General features: G+C 38.6%; 1 protein-coding gene across 1 annotated transcript; it reads left to right on the forward strand.

The window, feature by feature from the left end:
- Nucleotides 1–336: 336 nt before the first annotated feature.
- Nucleotides 337–16,367, forward strand: ARP6 (actin-related protein 6). Its single transcript, XM_006852829.4, has 7 exons — nucleotides 337–1,725; nucleotides 14,924–15,149; nucleotides 15,231–15,294; nucleotides 15,576–15,660; nucleotides 15,738–15,788; nucleotides 15,892–15,954; nucleotides 16,046–16,367. The coding sequence occupies exons 1-7, from the start codon at nucleotides 1,007–1,009 to the stop codon at nucleotides 16,173–16,175; spliced, it is 1,338 nt and encodes a 445-aa protein (XP_006852891.1). The 5' UTR covers nucleotides 337–1,006; the 3' UTR covers nucleotides 16,176–16,367.
- The last annotated feature ends 277 nt before the right edge of the window (nucleotides 16,368–16,644 follow it).

Below are 16,644 nucleotides of genomic sequence, written 5' to 3' on the forward strand. Positions count from 1 at the left end.
TGGTGAATGTGATTTAGATTGATATACCCTTAGTGTTAATGCTCCTTTATATGTTGGCCTAATATCAAAATGGAGCTCTCGAACACTTGCCTTTACAGCAGCTTATCTTGCTAGCAACAGACGCTCTTTATTTTTTTGCACATGCTCTGTGAGAAGTTTGATATTCTTGTGTTTTGTATTAATTTGTAATTGTCAGTTTATGGAAGTTGGATTTAATTATTTCATAATACTTTTATTTATCTTTGTGCTTGTAATGCCTTCTCCTTGGACAGTTTCTTGGGGAACATTCAGAGCCAAGTAATCACAGGCGGGAAATAAAGAGCGAGAAATGTGAGACTATGATTGCCCATGGAAACCTTTAGGAGAGTTCCAAACTTACAAGGGTATTGAATAAGAAGTAACTGAAGGTATGGCAAATTGGTGTATCGTACATACAATCGACTTTAAGAGAGGGAGGGAAAAGTAAAATCTGAGATACATAATAGAGGAAGAAGTGGTGAGAAAGAATAGAGACAAAGAAGAAAGGAATAGCAATGAAGAGATAGAAGTGGAGGGAAGAGAGTATAGAACAAAGAGTCTATGGAAAACAAACCACAGAGCTAGAAAGATGGAGAAAAGTAGGAAGAGTTTTTTTTTCCCTGCTAGGCAAGAAGGGTTTTGTGTGGGTAACTCACCAGTTGAATTAATATGGAGGAATTTTACAAGGGGTCAGATAGATTTTGTCTGATGTAATATTACAAAGGACCTTGCTACAAGTATCTATCTGTCTTTCTTTATGCATTTAAACCACATTGTATATGCTCTATCACACACAAGGTCAAGTTGGAAGTTTGTAAACCCCATCTTTCAAATGTCAAAATTTTCTTTTGTCTGAGGGCCAAGAAATGATAGAAAGTGGAAGGAAGAGTGGACGGAGCAGTGAGAGAATCCAGGAAAACAAACCACAAAACAAGAGGGAAAGATCCATAGAGGGATAACCAAAGCGATAGAGTGAAAGAACAAGACAATGTCTACTTCGAGTGTGGCGGTTTTGGATAATGGTGGCGGCTATTGCAAGGCTGGCATCGGCGGGGACCGTGACCCCATTGCAGTCGTTCCCAACTGTGTGGGGCGCTCCCCTGCACAAGCATCATCGGGTTCTAAGAAGAAGGAATGGATGGTGGCAGACCAGCTCCTCCACCCTGACAATGACCCTACGTCTGTGACGCTGCGCCGCCCCATGGACCGGGGCTACCTTGTCAACCCTGACCTCCAACGTGACATATGGGACCGCATTTTTTCTTCCCTCCTCAAAATCCAGCCCTCCTCAACCTCCCTCCTCCTTGTAGAGCCCCTCTTCAACCTCCCTAGCATCCAACGCTTCACTGATGAGCTAGTCTTTGAAGAGTTTGGCTTCAGTTCACTTTGTGTTGCAGACCCACCGTCACTAGTGCACTTGTATGAGACAAGCCGCTGCCCCAAGAGCCTGATGGCGGCGGCTCAATGCAGCCTGGTTGTTGATTGCGGATTCTCGTTCATGCATGCTGCCCCCGTGGTGCAGAACTTCACACTGAACCACGCAGTGAAGAGGGTTGGGCTCGGGGGTAAGGCCCTCACCAACTACTTGAAGCAGTTGGTGTCGTATAGGTCGGTGAACTTGATGGATGAGACCGTCATTATGGACCATGTCAAGGAGAACCTCTGCTTTGTCTCCCTTGACCTCCAACGAGACCTCCAGATTGCAAGGTCCCCCCCATCTCTCACACTTGTGACCTAATCATAAGCATTATCATCATCTTATTATTATCAGGATATCTATAATGCGTGCTTTCTTTCTTTTCAAGATACATGGATTCCATTCAATAATTCTCTAATGCCATTTTTGTTTTTTATACATGAGATTCAATTCAATAATGCTTTAGTTTTGGGTTCAATTAAATAATGCTTCAATGCTTCCCCCCCCTCGTCCCCTTTTTTAGATGCATGGGGTTCAAGTCAGTAACATTTTGACTGTTTGACATATTGTGGTTGGATTCCAGCTACTGGGTGATGGAAGGTATATATAATACTTTTCTTGCCCAAATACTGGTGTTCGACCAAGTTTCTTGGTCCTAAATTAGTGCTCCCCATACCATTTCAATACTTGGATGTGTTTGCGTAGGAATGTAAAATGAGTCCTAATTAACTTGAAAGACAGGTTTAATTCCGTATTATGTGCGAATTCCAAAAGTAACTTAAGGGGGGCAATATAGGTTATGAATGCACAAAAGCTCTATATAACTAACTGTGGCTTAACATGGTGAAAAGACACAAGTAGAGGGTTCAATAAAGACACCCAATTGTTTCTCAGGTAGCCTAGAACATGATGGGTATACACTGTTATTGGAAAATTGGGATTGCAACAGTGTGTTTGTGCTTCTTGATTGATCCATTTTGCATGCCATAGATTAGGCAATCAGTGCTGCCATGAAAAGGAATTATGTTGAAATTTAATTAATGTCAAACAGAAGTCACTATTTCAATGTCACTCTTCCAATGCAGTTGGTTTTGTCTTAGACTGACACCATTTATGGGCTCAGTTGTAGAGTGCACTGAAGATGGTTCCCTCCCAATGTCCGTGGTTGAATGATTTCCCCCTGGAGTATCTGAAACTACTCCAATTGTGATAGACGTTTAAACACTTGATGAACTGTACTACTCTTTAACTATGAGCTTTTAACTATCTGCATTTATATTAAGTTAACTTCCTCCAAAAAAAAAAAAAAAACTCTGCATTTTTATTTTAGCAGTGTTGTAAATCAAAGATGCCCCATATATTTTATAACATCATTATCTAAACGCTTCAGGCTTACAAACCTCCTGCGAGTGGCATCCAATCCACATTACTTTCTTGTGATTTGCGTATGCAAGCGGTTGGCTGTGAGAAACTGTATTTCTGTATATTTGGGCCTTAAGCCCCCATGGAAGATGTATTTCTGAGCTTATCGAAGATGTGAACAAGAGCGCCAATTTATAGGGTTACAAAACTGTGTACTATTAAAGAAAGTAATATATACAATGAACCACCTTCCTAATATGGGTACACATAAAAGGAAGAAAAATATTGTACCCAAAATAAGTGTAGGTTTCTATAATTTCTACACTCCTTCCCAAGCTCAAGATGTGTTAAGAGAGAGCAACTTGAGTTTGGACAACTGAAGGCAAGCCTTAGAAACAAAGCAGGAACAAAAAAAGCTTAAGCAGCTGCAAATTAGCGATCCTCAGAAACCGACTCCTCGAACAGAGCACTCGCATTACAGCAAATCAACAGGCCTCTAGAACAAACAGGATTGAGTAACGAAAAAAAACTCGATTATCACACAGGATGGAGTAATGAAAAACTCTACCATCAATAGGATTGAGTAACGGAAAACTCAATCATTAAACATGATCGAGTAACAAAAAAATCTATCATCAACTAGGATTGAGAAATTCGATCATCAAACAGGAGGCACTTGGAAGAGCCAACAGAAATCAGCGTGGATCAACATGCACAGTTGGACCTTAGATTTGGAGTTGAGAACAGTAAGAACCAAAATAGATCAGAGAGTTGAAACACGGCTTGGTAGAGAGACAAATCAGATAGTCGAAACACGACTCGGTGTCAAAACAAAGCAAGACGAAGAGAGAGAGGTGCCAAAACAAGAAAAAAAAAACAAAACAAGATCTAGAGAGAGAGTAGCCAAAATAAGACAAAAGCAAAAATGAAAACCTAGAGAGAGATGGCTAGATGCAAGAGATGGGAAAAAAAAGAAAAGATATTGATGCAAGAAGCGAGATATAAGATAAGAAAAAGTATTGATGCAAGAGATGAAAAAAAAATGCAGGAAACAATACAGATTTGAAAATACTGTGGAGGAGCTTTTGCTAAAGAATGGAAAAAGAACGCGTACTTATCTTGAGTGACCAGATTTGTGTGAGATTGCAGATTCCAGAAAACTATTTATGGCGGAGTTACAAAAATTGATCGTAGAGAACCTGGCTCTGATACCATGTGAGAAACTGTATTTTTGTATATTTGGGCCTTATGCCCCCATGGAAGATGTATATCAGAGTTTATCGAAGATGTGAATAAGAGCTCCAATTTATAAGGTTACAAAACTACGCACTACTAAAGAAAGTAACATATGCAATGAACTACCTTCCTAATATGGGTACACATAAAATGAAGGAAAATATTATACCAAAAAATAAGTGCAGGTTTCTATAATTTCTACATTGGCTTTGACATTCTTTTAGGAAACTAAATGATATTGCATGTGTCCTACATAAGTCTTTAACGCATGTGGAATGCCACATTGGGTAAGGGCTGTAGATGCAAAATTTCATTACTTGGATGAGAAGAACTCTAAAAATTTAAATACAAAAATGGGTGATTGAAATCCGGACAAAAAAATTCACTTTCTTCCATTGGAAGGAGTGCTTATTGTTGTATGTGTGGATAGCTTGATGTTAGTCACTTGTTTCCGACATTATAATAGACATCATTATGGCTTGATGTATGGCTAGCCACAAAGCACAATTTCTCTCACCTATGAACAACAATGAAGACTTTTGTGATGTTACTTTTGGTTTTGTCATCCACCGCAAGTAAACATGTGACTTCTTTTCTGTTACGTCATGCGTGTGTTGGGGATCATGGAATTATTTCAATACGCATTGTGGCTAGTACCGGTTGGGAAAAGGCTTTGATAATGACGAGGATTGTGGTTAGCACCTAATGGCTTCTTGTTGGGACAGGTGCATAGAAGCAAAGCCATGCGAACAAGATGAGGAAAATCAAGCTTGAGAGCTTAACTCTCTCTCTCTCTCTCTCTCTCTCTTTCTCTCTCTCTTCCTAGTTTAGCAAGGAGATGCTTAATGGATTAGGATGGGGAATAAGCTATGTTACTAACTTTTGTTGTCTCGGTGATGCCACACCTAGAAATGGTACTGATTTTTTAGAGTCATGGAGAGACGTGGCCACGTGAAAGACTTCTGGGATTTCTGATTTTGGAGGCTTGTTTACTTGATCACTGTGAGGGCCCCAAGAATGCTTGTGTGAGTCTTTTGAAGAAAGAAGCATTGTTTTTACCATCTGTCTTGTTTGTTTGATGGATATCTCTCTGCATGGTTGCCAATTTATACTATCTTAATTATATCAAATATAATAAATTAGTTGTATGAGAAAGCTTATAAAAAGCAAATTATAACTGGTACGGATTCTAGAAACCTCGTGTGCCATGGGGTATATCTTACTCAGTATTGAATGATATCTATCTTACAATTGCCTGTAATTAGCTTCGAATATGGTGATGTTTCTGCCATAATTTAAACTAAAATAGCTCTAGGAGGAAGAGGTAAAATGTAACAAACACATCTTTCCTCATAAGAGTGTTAATGGCTCGTCATCAACTTTTTAGGACACGAAAATTGAATTAGTAGGATAATTTTCACTCTCGCTGTGGAGTCTCAATGTTAGACATTTTGGATGACAGAAACTGTCCTGCTCTGGGAACTCTTGAGTTCCCTTCAGAAATGCATTTGAGTGAAAGTTTATAGTTCCCCAAAAACAATTGCCGCATTTGCATTGCAAGGTTGGGACCAAAGATCAACAAGAGGACCAAGAAGTTACACTGCTGCTTTTCCAAGCCATTCCTTCGTGAAGGGATGGGGAACATGTTCCCAACCATCCACATGAACAATCAACATGAGTTTATTTTATTTTACTTTATTTTTTCATAAGTTAAATAGTCAACATTGTTGGGATGTCCATGATCGAGAGTGATCTTTCTTTTTTTTCTTTTTGGTTTTTTTTTGTTTTTTTTTTTGGGGGGGGGGGGGGGGGGCTAGTACCACTCTTAAATTCATACATCTGTCATGTTGGGTGGTATTATTATTCATTCTTTTAGTCTTTATTTGTTCATTCTTTCTATCTTGTCCATAGGGCATTAGGTCCTTTCTTGATCTTTTTATTGGGCATCTACCTAAAGGGAACTTAGTCTTTTTTTTTTGTATGTGTGTGTGTGTGTATAAAAGAATGTTTTGTTTATCGAACTTTACATATTTGACCTGTTGCCATTATTGAAAGAAGTGGATGTGTGGATTTCTAAGATATGTAATAAAAACTTTTCCTCTTTTTTCTTTATTATATAAAACTGAATTCCACTTACAGGTGTCATATCAAATGCTGCAAATATGAAAAATAACCCTAAATACAACTTAAGATATTTCCTTTTACAACTAAATAAATATTATTTAATTCAAGGGCAGAATACAAACTTTAACTATGCATTCTAGGACAATTAGTGTTCCTGGAATTTGCAATAAATTAAGTAATAATCACTGAATAATCGAAGGACAATCATGAAGATTTACTCGACTTAACCTCGGGTCAATCCTTAAGGACTTGATAAACCGCTCAATTACTTGATCGATGGTGCACTTTGATCCTATTGGCCAGCTGAATTCTCTAAGTTGGGAAGCTCCTTAGGCAATACCCTTTCATATATGGGTTTTAGAGAGTATAGGGCATGCCATAGGCACCTCCCTTTTTTCTTCTAAGGCTGCGTGTGCCTCCCTCTATGAGCCTTAGGTGTTGCGTACCACCCCCTTGGGGTTTCTAGGGTGGTGTGTGCCACCTCCTTTAGAGAGAGACTAGAGATGAGAGAGAGAGAGGCATGGAGGAGAGAGGAGAGAGGCTTAGAAGTCTAGTGGTGGAAATGAGGGGAGTCGACCTCTATTTATAGCTTTTAAGGGTCTTAAGATATGCCGATCTGAAATAGAGTTCTTCCTGGATTCCTAAGTGATCTTTGAGGTGAGAGAACAAATCAAAGCCATCCATCCCAAGAATCGGCCACCATGGTTTAGGGAGGAATCTTGAAATCTTATCCATTGATTCTTTTTAACTCCTATCCACTTTTAGTCGACGTAGGATGAGACTAATCAAAACTCATCTTTTATTTTGATTAGAATTTTTTCTTCTCTCACAAGAGATTGTAGAAATTCAAAGCCAAAATAGTTTGGGCAAAATCAAAGATTGAAAAGATTTTTTTTTTTTGGGTAGTTTAGTGGGGATTGGGTCCCCTACCCATGGTAGGAATAGAACTCAAGACGCCATGGTTTGATGCCCACCACCCTGACCACATGGCCTTGAGCCTATTCCTTGAAAGAATATTTTCTACACATAATATATTCTCTATACCCACAAAATATGTTCACAAAATCTCTCATAGATTTTCTCAAGATTTTCTCCAACAAAAACTTTTTAAAATATTTAAATATTTGTCCAAGATTCTCCCCAACTGAAAAACATATTCTTATAAATTTTTTTTTTTTGTGCTATTGGGGGTTGGGGGAGACCTCATCCTCCATGTAGGCTTGGCAACGAGATGGGCTGGGCCTGCCCTGGCCTTGACTCGGCCCTTGTCTCCATAGTGTAGGGTGTCCCACCTAGTGTAGGGCATGTGGCCCTTGTGGACCTCATGTGCGTCCCCATGTGTGGGTGCTGGGGCCTTAGCCCCCCATGTCGGTCCCACTAAAAAAATGACCCCAAGAGCTTTAGAAATATCAACACTACCCTTTTTAAGGTTTTATACATCTTTATAAGATTTAAAAAATTCTAATTTTTTTTTAAATCACAGAAGCATTTCTTAAGCTGAAAACAAAAATTCTAGAAGTAGATTGATACCAATGGGTTAAGAAAAGTGATTGTTAAGGCACTCCGCCTGACCCAATAACTGTGAACCTCGACTATCTTCTCAAACCATCCCAATGAAACCAATGACCCACAATCTCATGTAGGGGCTCATCAAAGCTGGCGAATAAATAGTGAAACCACGGTACCGGAATGTGGATTATTGGTTCCTCTGCTTAAGAGCAAGTCACACCATCATATCACTATAGTGTAAGGGAGACTCTCTCTGTGCACATGTGCACGTATCCCTTTGTATGGTTGCTTCACGAATGCGTATTGTCTTGTGAATGTGTTATGTGGAAGGTTTTTGAGGATTTAGACATTGCTCTCACTGGCCTACTACCACACATAGGAGGCCACGAAGCTCTCATTGCCTATAAACTATCCCTGGGCATCTCTACAACCTCAACAAAGGAAGACTGTCCTAACACCCTCAATTGTAGTTCTATATGCCCAGGGATAAGAGTTTTGGACATGATTAGGGCCACAGACTGCCTGTTAGGTCAGTCAAACAACACACACAAGCCCACTGAAGCGTACAATCACTATAATTTTTATTTACGTTCTCTGACGAGCTTAAAGGACACAAACCCAATAGTTATGGGCAACACTTCCTTGAACTGTGTACTATCAAAACCAAGGTTTGTTTCTGGAATTTTTTTTTGGAGTAAATGTTAAAAAAGGTTGGTTTCTAGGTGTTAGCCCACAGCTTTGAGTTTCGTTGTAAACCTTCAGATCAAATAATTCAAAGTTTGTTCTAATGAGCTTCACCCTGTTGTGACCTTATGATGTATATATATCCTTTGCTTAGATGTGCTATTGGGAAGTCAAGGTTAATAAGGTGTCTAGAACATCTTCTTTTGTTTGTTTGTTTGTTGAGGTTTATGATCAAAACAAGCTAATACTTAGAGGAAGGCAAGAACATTTCTTGTAGTGGAATCATGAATCTCTTTCCTTGCATATGAGACCTCCATCCACTGACATTTCAGTGATAATTTGTGATGTAGAGAAATTGGAAGAGAACAGAATAACAACAGTAATTCCTGTCAAACACATGCAATAATTAGATGTAACCTAGGGCTTCTTCCCTGACCCAGCTAGGGTTTCAAAAGCCTGAGGTTTTTCTTTCCTTTTTTCTGAAATAGAGTCATGTTAATAGCCTAGGAAACTAAATAAAAATTTAAAATGAGAACAGTTTTATCCTACATCAATTTATCGTTTGTGGCTTATTGCAAGTTTGTAACTTGGGCAGATTGGTTCACATGCTTTTGAATTGCAAACTATAGTATTAGAACTTCAGTTTTTGTGGTTTATGCTGCATCTGTTCCATTTGTATGGTATGCCAAAGCAACACTCATGACTAATGAGATGCAGCTACCATTTATGGCTGCATATCTTTCTATGTTGATTGAGTAAATTTTGGCTATTTCCTATTTCCTGTTAATCATAGGGCATCTCGTTGCTTGATTTATTTCAGGACTAACTGTTTGGACACACCACGCTTAATTTCTTTTGAAGGCCAACAAAAAAAAACCATCAACATGCTTTTGTAGTAACTAAATTTGATGTTGTCGAACTTGCTATTGTGAGACCAACCACTCCTCTGGCTTTATTTATTTGTTTTGTGGCTGCTATCAACATCTTCTGACTCTACAAGTTGTTTGTTGAAGAATTTGTTGAATCTCTTCTAAGTAAACAGTCTCTGATGCATCAGATCATGTTACCAACATGCATGGTACTTGATCCATAATCAATTCTGTAAAGGTATTCCTTTTGTATCTACTGTTATTGGCCATAAGTTATTTATAATTAGAAGCCTTTTGTAAAGCCTGAGGCACTCATAATCCTAGTAGCTTCTTGTTCCACTTATACCTCTGTCCGTGGTCAATCACACCCGCTTTTAGGTAGCATCAATCGACCGGACAGGGTGCGGTAGGGCTTGGTAGAAGCGAACTTAGATGCCTCTAGTCCTGTAGTGCCCGGACAGGAAATCTAAGGGCCCTTCCCGTGAAGATCACGCCACCTACTGGGGATGGATCCACGGACAAGATCCTGCCGTGCACACCACGTGATCAGGAATGTGTGGAGCCGCAGAGGGAACGAAGGTCTTTCATCCCAGCTGTTGGGTCAGGCTATTCAAGGGTGTTCTCCTGTCGTCACTAAGTCAAGTCGACTATGTGCATTAGCCATTTGGCGAAGCAAGGAATGGTGCTGGTCGGCTTGAAGCGGTACCCCAAGTTCTTAATTCAAAAGCTATAAGTTAATATCTTTTGGTTATAAAGGTGTCTCTCTATTTTGGTGACGTTGGCTTTATCTTCTTGTAGTAAGGGGCCGTCACTTGGTGTGATGGTAAAAGGCTCAGTAGCTAGCGTAAAAGCACGGGTTCGAGTCTTGAGAACAGCCACTTTGTGCATAAAAAGTCAACGGTTAGGACCGTTTCCATTTCACCCCTCCCTGCCCTGCGTAGGTGGGACCAGCACTGGGCTACGACCCATTTTTTTTGGCTTTATCTTCTTGTAGTGAAGGAGGAGAGAGAGTTGCAAGTTAGCAAAACACTTGGGTTTTCTCTTCCATACTTGTGCATTCTGATTGTCTGTCTTCAAACTTATGATATTTTGTTTTGCTATCTTTATAGATGATTATTTTTGATATCAAGAGTTTGACTCTTGGACTTGCGATCGCTTGAACCTCGGGCAGTAGGCTTGACTTGGAAGCCTTGTTCAAATTATTGAAAATATTTTAAATCTTTTTAAAAATGGTAAAAGTAAATTTGAAACACTAAGCGAAAAAATGAATTTAGAGAAAAAGAATCGTGAGATAAGAGTTTTAGGCTCCCACTTGGATTAGTCAGTTTTTACTTGGCATGCCTAAATTTTTACCAAGTTTTGACGAGTCTCATATATTTACATTAACGCGCCGCGCTAGGCTAGCCCTTGCTTCTTGCTTTTGAGCTGTAGTTTGCTGGCTTTTTTGCCCTTGCGAGGCAAAAGTTTGAGAGTGCTTTGGTTCACTGAACATAGTTGCTATTGTTGAAGAGGGATTTTTGCTCTTGCGAAGCACTTACTCGTTTTATTAAAATTGAATTCATGATTCAAAAACTTCATGCATTCATCTACATGAAGTTGTATGCATATACCCAATACAGATCAACAATTAAAAGGCCTTCCTCATGATCAAAGTTAACTAGAAGTTTCCAACTCCCCAATCAATATAATGTAAAGAGAGTTACAACTCAGAACAACTTGAGCCAAGGGAAATATCATATATTTACTAAATCAAGAACTAGGGGTCCAAGAGTCTAAGCATTCCCTCCCCTCCCCCAAATAATAAGTTAGTTTTGTGTTAACAAGAACTTGTACGAACTTAATTGTAGAGGTAATGTTTTTTCAAGGAAAGGTATTGTGATTGAATTCCCCCAGCTGCATAGAATTTTTGGTGTTTAAATAAATTAAGATAACATTTAAAATTCTATGTTGTAGGTTTGGAAAGCGTGGGGTTCGAACTCACAACCTTAGCACTAGGAAAGCAATCTCTACCACTGTAGCACTTCCTTTAAATTGTTAATGAAGTACAAAATAAGACACTTTAGTATAAAATGTCGATGTTGTATTAAAACTTAGTACAAAATAAGACACTTTAGTATAAAGTGTCGATGTTGTATTAAAACTTAGTGACATCACCTGACATATATGGTCATGTGTTGGACTGTGCCTATTTATGTTGGCACTTGTCTACGTGTCAGTACGTGCTGGCATGCGACACCAACCCCCATGTGGAGTGTCAGGGTAACATTAGTTCAAGGTGGTGGGTGCCACAATATGATATCTTGAGTTTCATGTCCACAAGATCCCATGTTAACAATCTTTTTTTAAAAAAAAAGAAAAAGAAAAGAAAAAGAAAAGAAAAAGAGAAAGTCAAAGTTGACTCGGAACTCTGTAGAATGACTTAGTGAGTTTAGTTGTAGTCAAAAGTGACTTAAGAAAACATGTAAGAAAAATCTTTATAGTTGTAATTTACATTACTAAAAATGTGTGTCTAAAAAACTAGTAATTGTGGCAGTGGTCTAGGCCAGGCTGGCTTGAGACCTGGCCTGGGACCTTAGGGGCCTAGCCCCGGCCTGGAGTGGGCCAAAGGTCCCTGGCCCAGGCCCGACCTTACTCTTGGGTCTGGTGGCCTGACCCAACCTTGTTAATGGTCTGGGTAGAGCATGGCCAAGAAGAAATCAAGCTCTTTAAAATAATAATAATAATAATAATGAAACAGAATGGATCAGGTTGGGCCCTGACCCCTAGGCCAACCGAGCTCTGTTCGGTCGTTGAACCTATTTTCGGGCCTTTGACCGGCTCTCCAGCCAAATTTAGTGGCCTAGGCAAGGGTTATTTAGGGTGGGGCCATCTGGCACATTGGCACCCTTAAGATCTAGCGCCTATTGAATTTGTATAATGACATGTATTATTTTGTCTATTATGTTTTATGGAATTCTTACTTTGTAATTTTGTATGTGTATGTGTGAGTGTGAGTGTAGCATGTTATATGACATTTGATACTAGCTCCAATTGTTAATGTTTTAATAATTATGTAAGTTCAAATCCATTTAATTCTCTTACTATTTGTAAATTTGAATCCATGTACATCTGTGGACTACGCATGAACTCTTTTAAGTATGAAGTTAGAGAAGTATTTACGGAAAAAGATTCTATAAGCCGACGGGCTTATGCTACAGTATGATCCATTTGGCTAAAACGCATAGCTAAAGGGTTTCTTTTTGGCTTGAATTTTGGCACATCTTTAATTAAAAAAACAAACAAAAGAAAATGATTTTCTTGAAATTCCATTGTCCATCAAATGGATTGCCTACGTTCACTGAAAATGGCGGACTGATTTTCTCCCATTTTTTTTGTGCAACGTTTTTTCTTTGTTTATTTTATATGATTTCCTCGATGAGATGAGCATGTGCAAGATTTGGGCCCCCAAAACCTTTCTAGCTCCAACGGGGTATGCGGCAGTATAAGCTCATTGACTTATGAGATCTTTTTCCTTTAAAGAGTCATCAACTTGTTCTCCTGCAACCAAGTACAAACTTTTCAGAATCACCTTGTCAAGCTTAGTCTTTAATGCGTTGGTTATGTTCCTGCTGTTGTTGCCCCTTGTTGGTCATAATTCTTTAATTTTCCCATCCGTGCGATTGCTATCCTGTCAAAGTCTCACAGGGGATATTTCTGTATTTTTGTTTTTATTTATGCCCATATCTTCTACATATGAATTCACTCATTTCGGCACATGCATAATTGAACTTGTGTCCAAAGGCATGGCTGCCATAGCCCCTAATGAAATATATAGTTGCTTTCTTGATGCTGCTCTTTTTTCATTGGTTTCATATTTCTAGTGCAAATTTTGGTTCCTTTGCTTCTAATAATATTAGCGTGGAGACATAATTGGCTATGTTACCTGTCACCACTTGTGCTGCTCTGATTTCCCCACCTCTATAATGCTATTCCTATACAGAAAACTGTATTTGCATCTCTAATCCTATGACACTCATTATGAAACTCATTTCATTAGCTCTAACAAATAAATTTCTTGAAAAATAAACTAAAAGATTAATTGATGTTTGTCCTCACATGTCACTCTGACCATATCATTTTACAATGAGTGATGTGTTGGCCCAAGATGCCCTGCATTCCCTCAGTAATAGATCCTTTTGCATCAAAACTCACATCTGTGATTCTGAACCTTACAACGAAACCTCATTATGGAAACTAGTTCCAGATTTGGTCCCATTTAAATAGCTCACCATAAAAAAATAGCTCACCATAAAAAAAATAATGGTCTCCCCTCATATGATATTTGGACTGGCTCATTGCCAGTTTCTTTCTTGCCTGAACCGAGTTAGCTTGTGGCCACTTTAACAGGGGGCTTTTGTCAGGCTCCCCACGTTATAATCTTGACCTTGGAAAAAGAAAATTGTTTTTTGAGGCACACTGGTTGAGGACCAGTTTGGATGCCACTTTGAAATGCACTTTGATGTTCAGCATGGGATGTCCTTGGGTGTCTATTCTAAAAGTAATGTTTGAACTGGTACGTTCGTTAAAAATGGCCCTCTTTAAAAGTGGAATGAAAACTGGTAGTACTTCCTTTTATCCTGCAAGAAAATAAAGTAGGTTTTGCATGTGCATGGGCCATTTATTTGCACACAAACATTCTGCTTCCAAACTGCCCTAAAGTGATACCTTTCTCCTAACGCCATCCTGTTCTTTTATTGAAATTTCGTACTCTTTAAGAAATTCCCTGCTCATTTCTGGTCCATTTTCCTTGGAAAGAACCACTTGGATGATCTGCATATCATTCATGACTTTCACGTCTAGTGGTGCTAATGAGCGAAATTATTACTTCCAGGAAACTCTTCAAACTGGATATTCATTTCTTATTTTATGTACTCGTTTTTCTGTCTACTATCCATCTTCAGTCTTATTATGATCTAATTTTAAATTTTCTTGCTTGTATTTCTCTTTCCATCATTCAATGCTGTAATTTTCAAGTTTGCATGCGACCTCCTCTGCAGTGGTGAAAAGTCTCTTTACGTGTTGTCGTGTTGGTTCAGTTCCCTTATCCATGTTTCTGACCATAGTTTTTTATGTAGCACATGAATATTTGTTCTTCCCACCGTTCAATTTCTATCGTCTATGCGTTTCCAAGCATTTCCTACTTTTCAAATTTTTAATGGTGTGTTTGCTGAGCAAAAAAATAAGCTGTCTTCCATTTCCTATCTAGCGATTTCTGCCATTACAATTGGATTGCAATTAGCTCGGAGCTAATTCCATGTCACATGCAACAACTCGAAATTCTGAAGGGACAAACAGATAGAAGGGGAAAGCTGCAGGCTTGGGTGGGGGGTTGTTGTTGTTGTTGGTGGTGGTTTGGTGGTTTTTTTTCCTTCCTTTTTTTTTTTTTGGATGGGGGCCATTGATTTTTGGCTAGCATTGACTATGGGCGTCTCCATCACTACTTTGCATGTAAATCGTGTTACATTGAGTAATCCACATGGCCAGTAGTGAATCAGGTTTAATTCATTGTGCATATGCTATCTTATTTTCTCTGTTTTTGGAGGCCATTAAGTTATTTTATCTTGTCTTCCTATACCCTGCTATGTCAATTCATGCAATTACGTTTAAGAAATAAAATTTTCTTGTTTATAATAATCTAATTTCTATGAGTAATTTTTCTCTACAGGAAATCAGGGAAGGAGAATGTATTCAAGTGCACATATGTGCTTCCTGATGGTGTAACTTATACCAAGGGCTTTGTTAAAGACATCGAAGAAGCTCAGAGATACCTCACTCTAGATGATGGAATTTCAGCAGTTCAATCAGAAGTAGTTGAGGAAGACTGCGAAAGTCTATCTAGTGATGAGGAGACTCCAGAAGATAGGACAAGAATAGATCTGACAAAAAATGAGGTATTTTCTGTTTCCAAAGGATATTTTCTGTTCTTTTGCGGTGGTAATGTAATTGTTTAACTGCATTTAACTGTTTTGCAGGAATTAAAACTCACTAACGAACGGTTCCTTGTCCCTGAGATGCTTTTCCATCCATCTGATTTGGGTTTGTATAAGCAATAAACTTTGGTTTTAGTGATCGGGACCTTTCTTATTGCTATTGAACAAGCCATCTTTTTCTTATTTGCCCATTTTTTCTTTTGTTCCAGGTCTTTATGGGTTTCTTTTGATTTCAAACAATAAGCTTTAGGTTTGATCATCTTTGAATGTTTTTTTCACAATCCTTAACTCCCTTGTACCCAATCTAAGGTGATCACAGTCAGCTTGGTCAAACTGAAGGACATTCGTAATATTTGAAAGCACTATTGTGATAATTTATTTCTACAGGGATAAATGAGGCTGGACTCGCAGAGTGCATAGTCCGAGCTGTTCAATCATGCCATCCTTATCTTCACCCAGTCCTCTATGAGAGGTACTCGTTTTTTTTGTCGATCTATCATTTCTTTATAGATCATCAAGTTGGTATTAAATTGTTGCTTATTTCTGCAGCATCATTTTAACGGGTGGAAGCACATTATTTCCTCATTTTGTAGAAAGACTGTACGATCTCTCTCTCTCTCTCTCTCTCTCTCTTTCTCTCTCTCACACACACACACACACACACATTCATATTAGATTGTAATGGCTCTTGGTTTTGCTTCAGAGAGAGGGAGCTACGTCCTCTTGTGCCTGATGATTTCAGACTGAAGATAACCCACCAAGAGGAGTATATATACTTTCCCTCCTATTTTCATTTATGCTTTAGAGCATTTTATGGCATTTTGCACGTAACATGATGATCCTTTTTGTTTCTTCAGTCCAATATTAGGTGTTTGGAGAGGGGGTTCACTGTTAGCTTCTAGCCCTGATTTTGAAGCAATGTGTGTGACAAAGCATGACTATGAGGAACTTGGATCCACTCGTTGTCGTCGCCGTTTTATGCACTGAATTTCAGTGAATCATGACCGCTATTCTCCATGGGATTGTTGTATTTCTATTTGGATACCAGCTAAGGTCCTTACGTCTGATTGTTTTATTGTAAGATTATATGCTTAAGGTTTTTGTTGGGGATCACTGCACCCTGTTTGTACTATTGAAGTCAAAATCATGTACTGATCCTATGTTATGCCCTTTTTGTCCTGGTCTTGGAGGTGAGAGTTCCATATGACGCCCGATGAGAGAACTAACCAAATGTTAGCATTTAGCATAGTATTGGAGCTAAGCTCAGATTTTGTAGCATGCAATTGTACTGTGCATAATGCATGAACATACAGTAGTATATGCGCTGTACATTTTGTATATAACTAAGCTTGGAATTTGAACTTGTACGACCTAAATGTAAAGGCATATGTTCCATAGAATTTTCTAAATTATAAGAAATATTCTAATACTTAAATATTTCTATTTATTAAATATT

This window comes from Amborella trichopoda, chromosome 13, assembly GCF_054954075.1.
Source record: "Amborella trichopoda isolate Santa Cruz 75 chromosome 13, AtrichopodaSantaCruz75HAP2 v2.0, whole genome shotgun sequence".
NCBI classification, from domain to species: domain Eukaryota; kingdom Viridiplantae; phylum Streptophyta; class Magnoliopsida; order Amborellales; family Amborellaceae; genus Amborella; species Amborella trichopoda.

What these genes read in the sequence shown, in the direction of transcription:
- ARP6 (XM_006852829.4), top strand. Translation starts at nt 1,007, where the DNA reads ATGTCTACTTCGAGTGTGGCGGTTTTGGATAATGGTGGCGGCTATTGC. An exon ending in TAGATCTGACAAAAAATGAG is followed by an intron (nt 15,150 to 15,230) that starts GTATTTTCTGTT and finishes ACTGTTTTGCAG; the next exon opens with GAATTAAAACTCACTAACGA. An exon ending in TTTCCATCCATCTGATTTGG is followed by an intron (nt 15,295 to 15,575) that starts GTTTGTATAAGC and finishes TTATTTCTACAG; the next exon opens with GGATAAATGAGGCTGGACTC.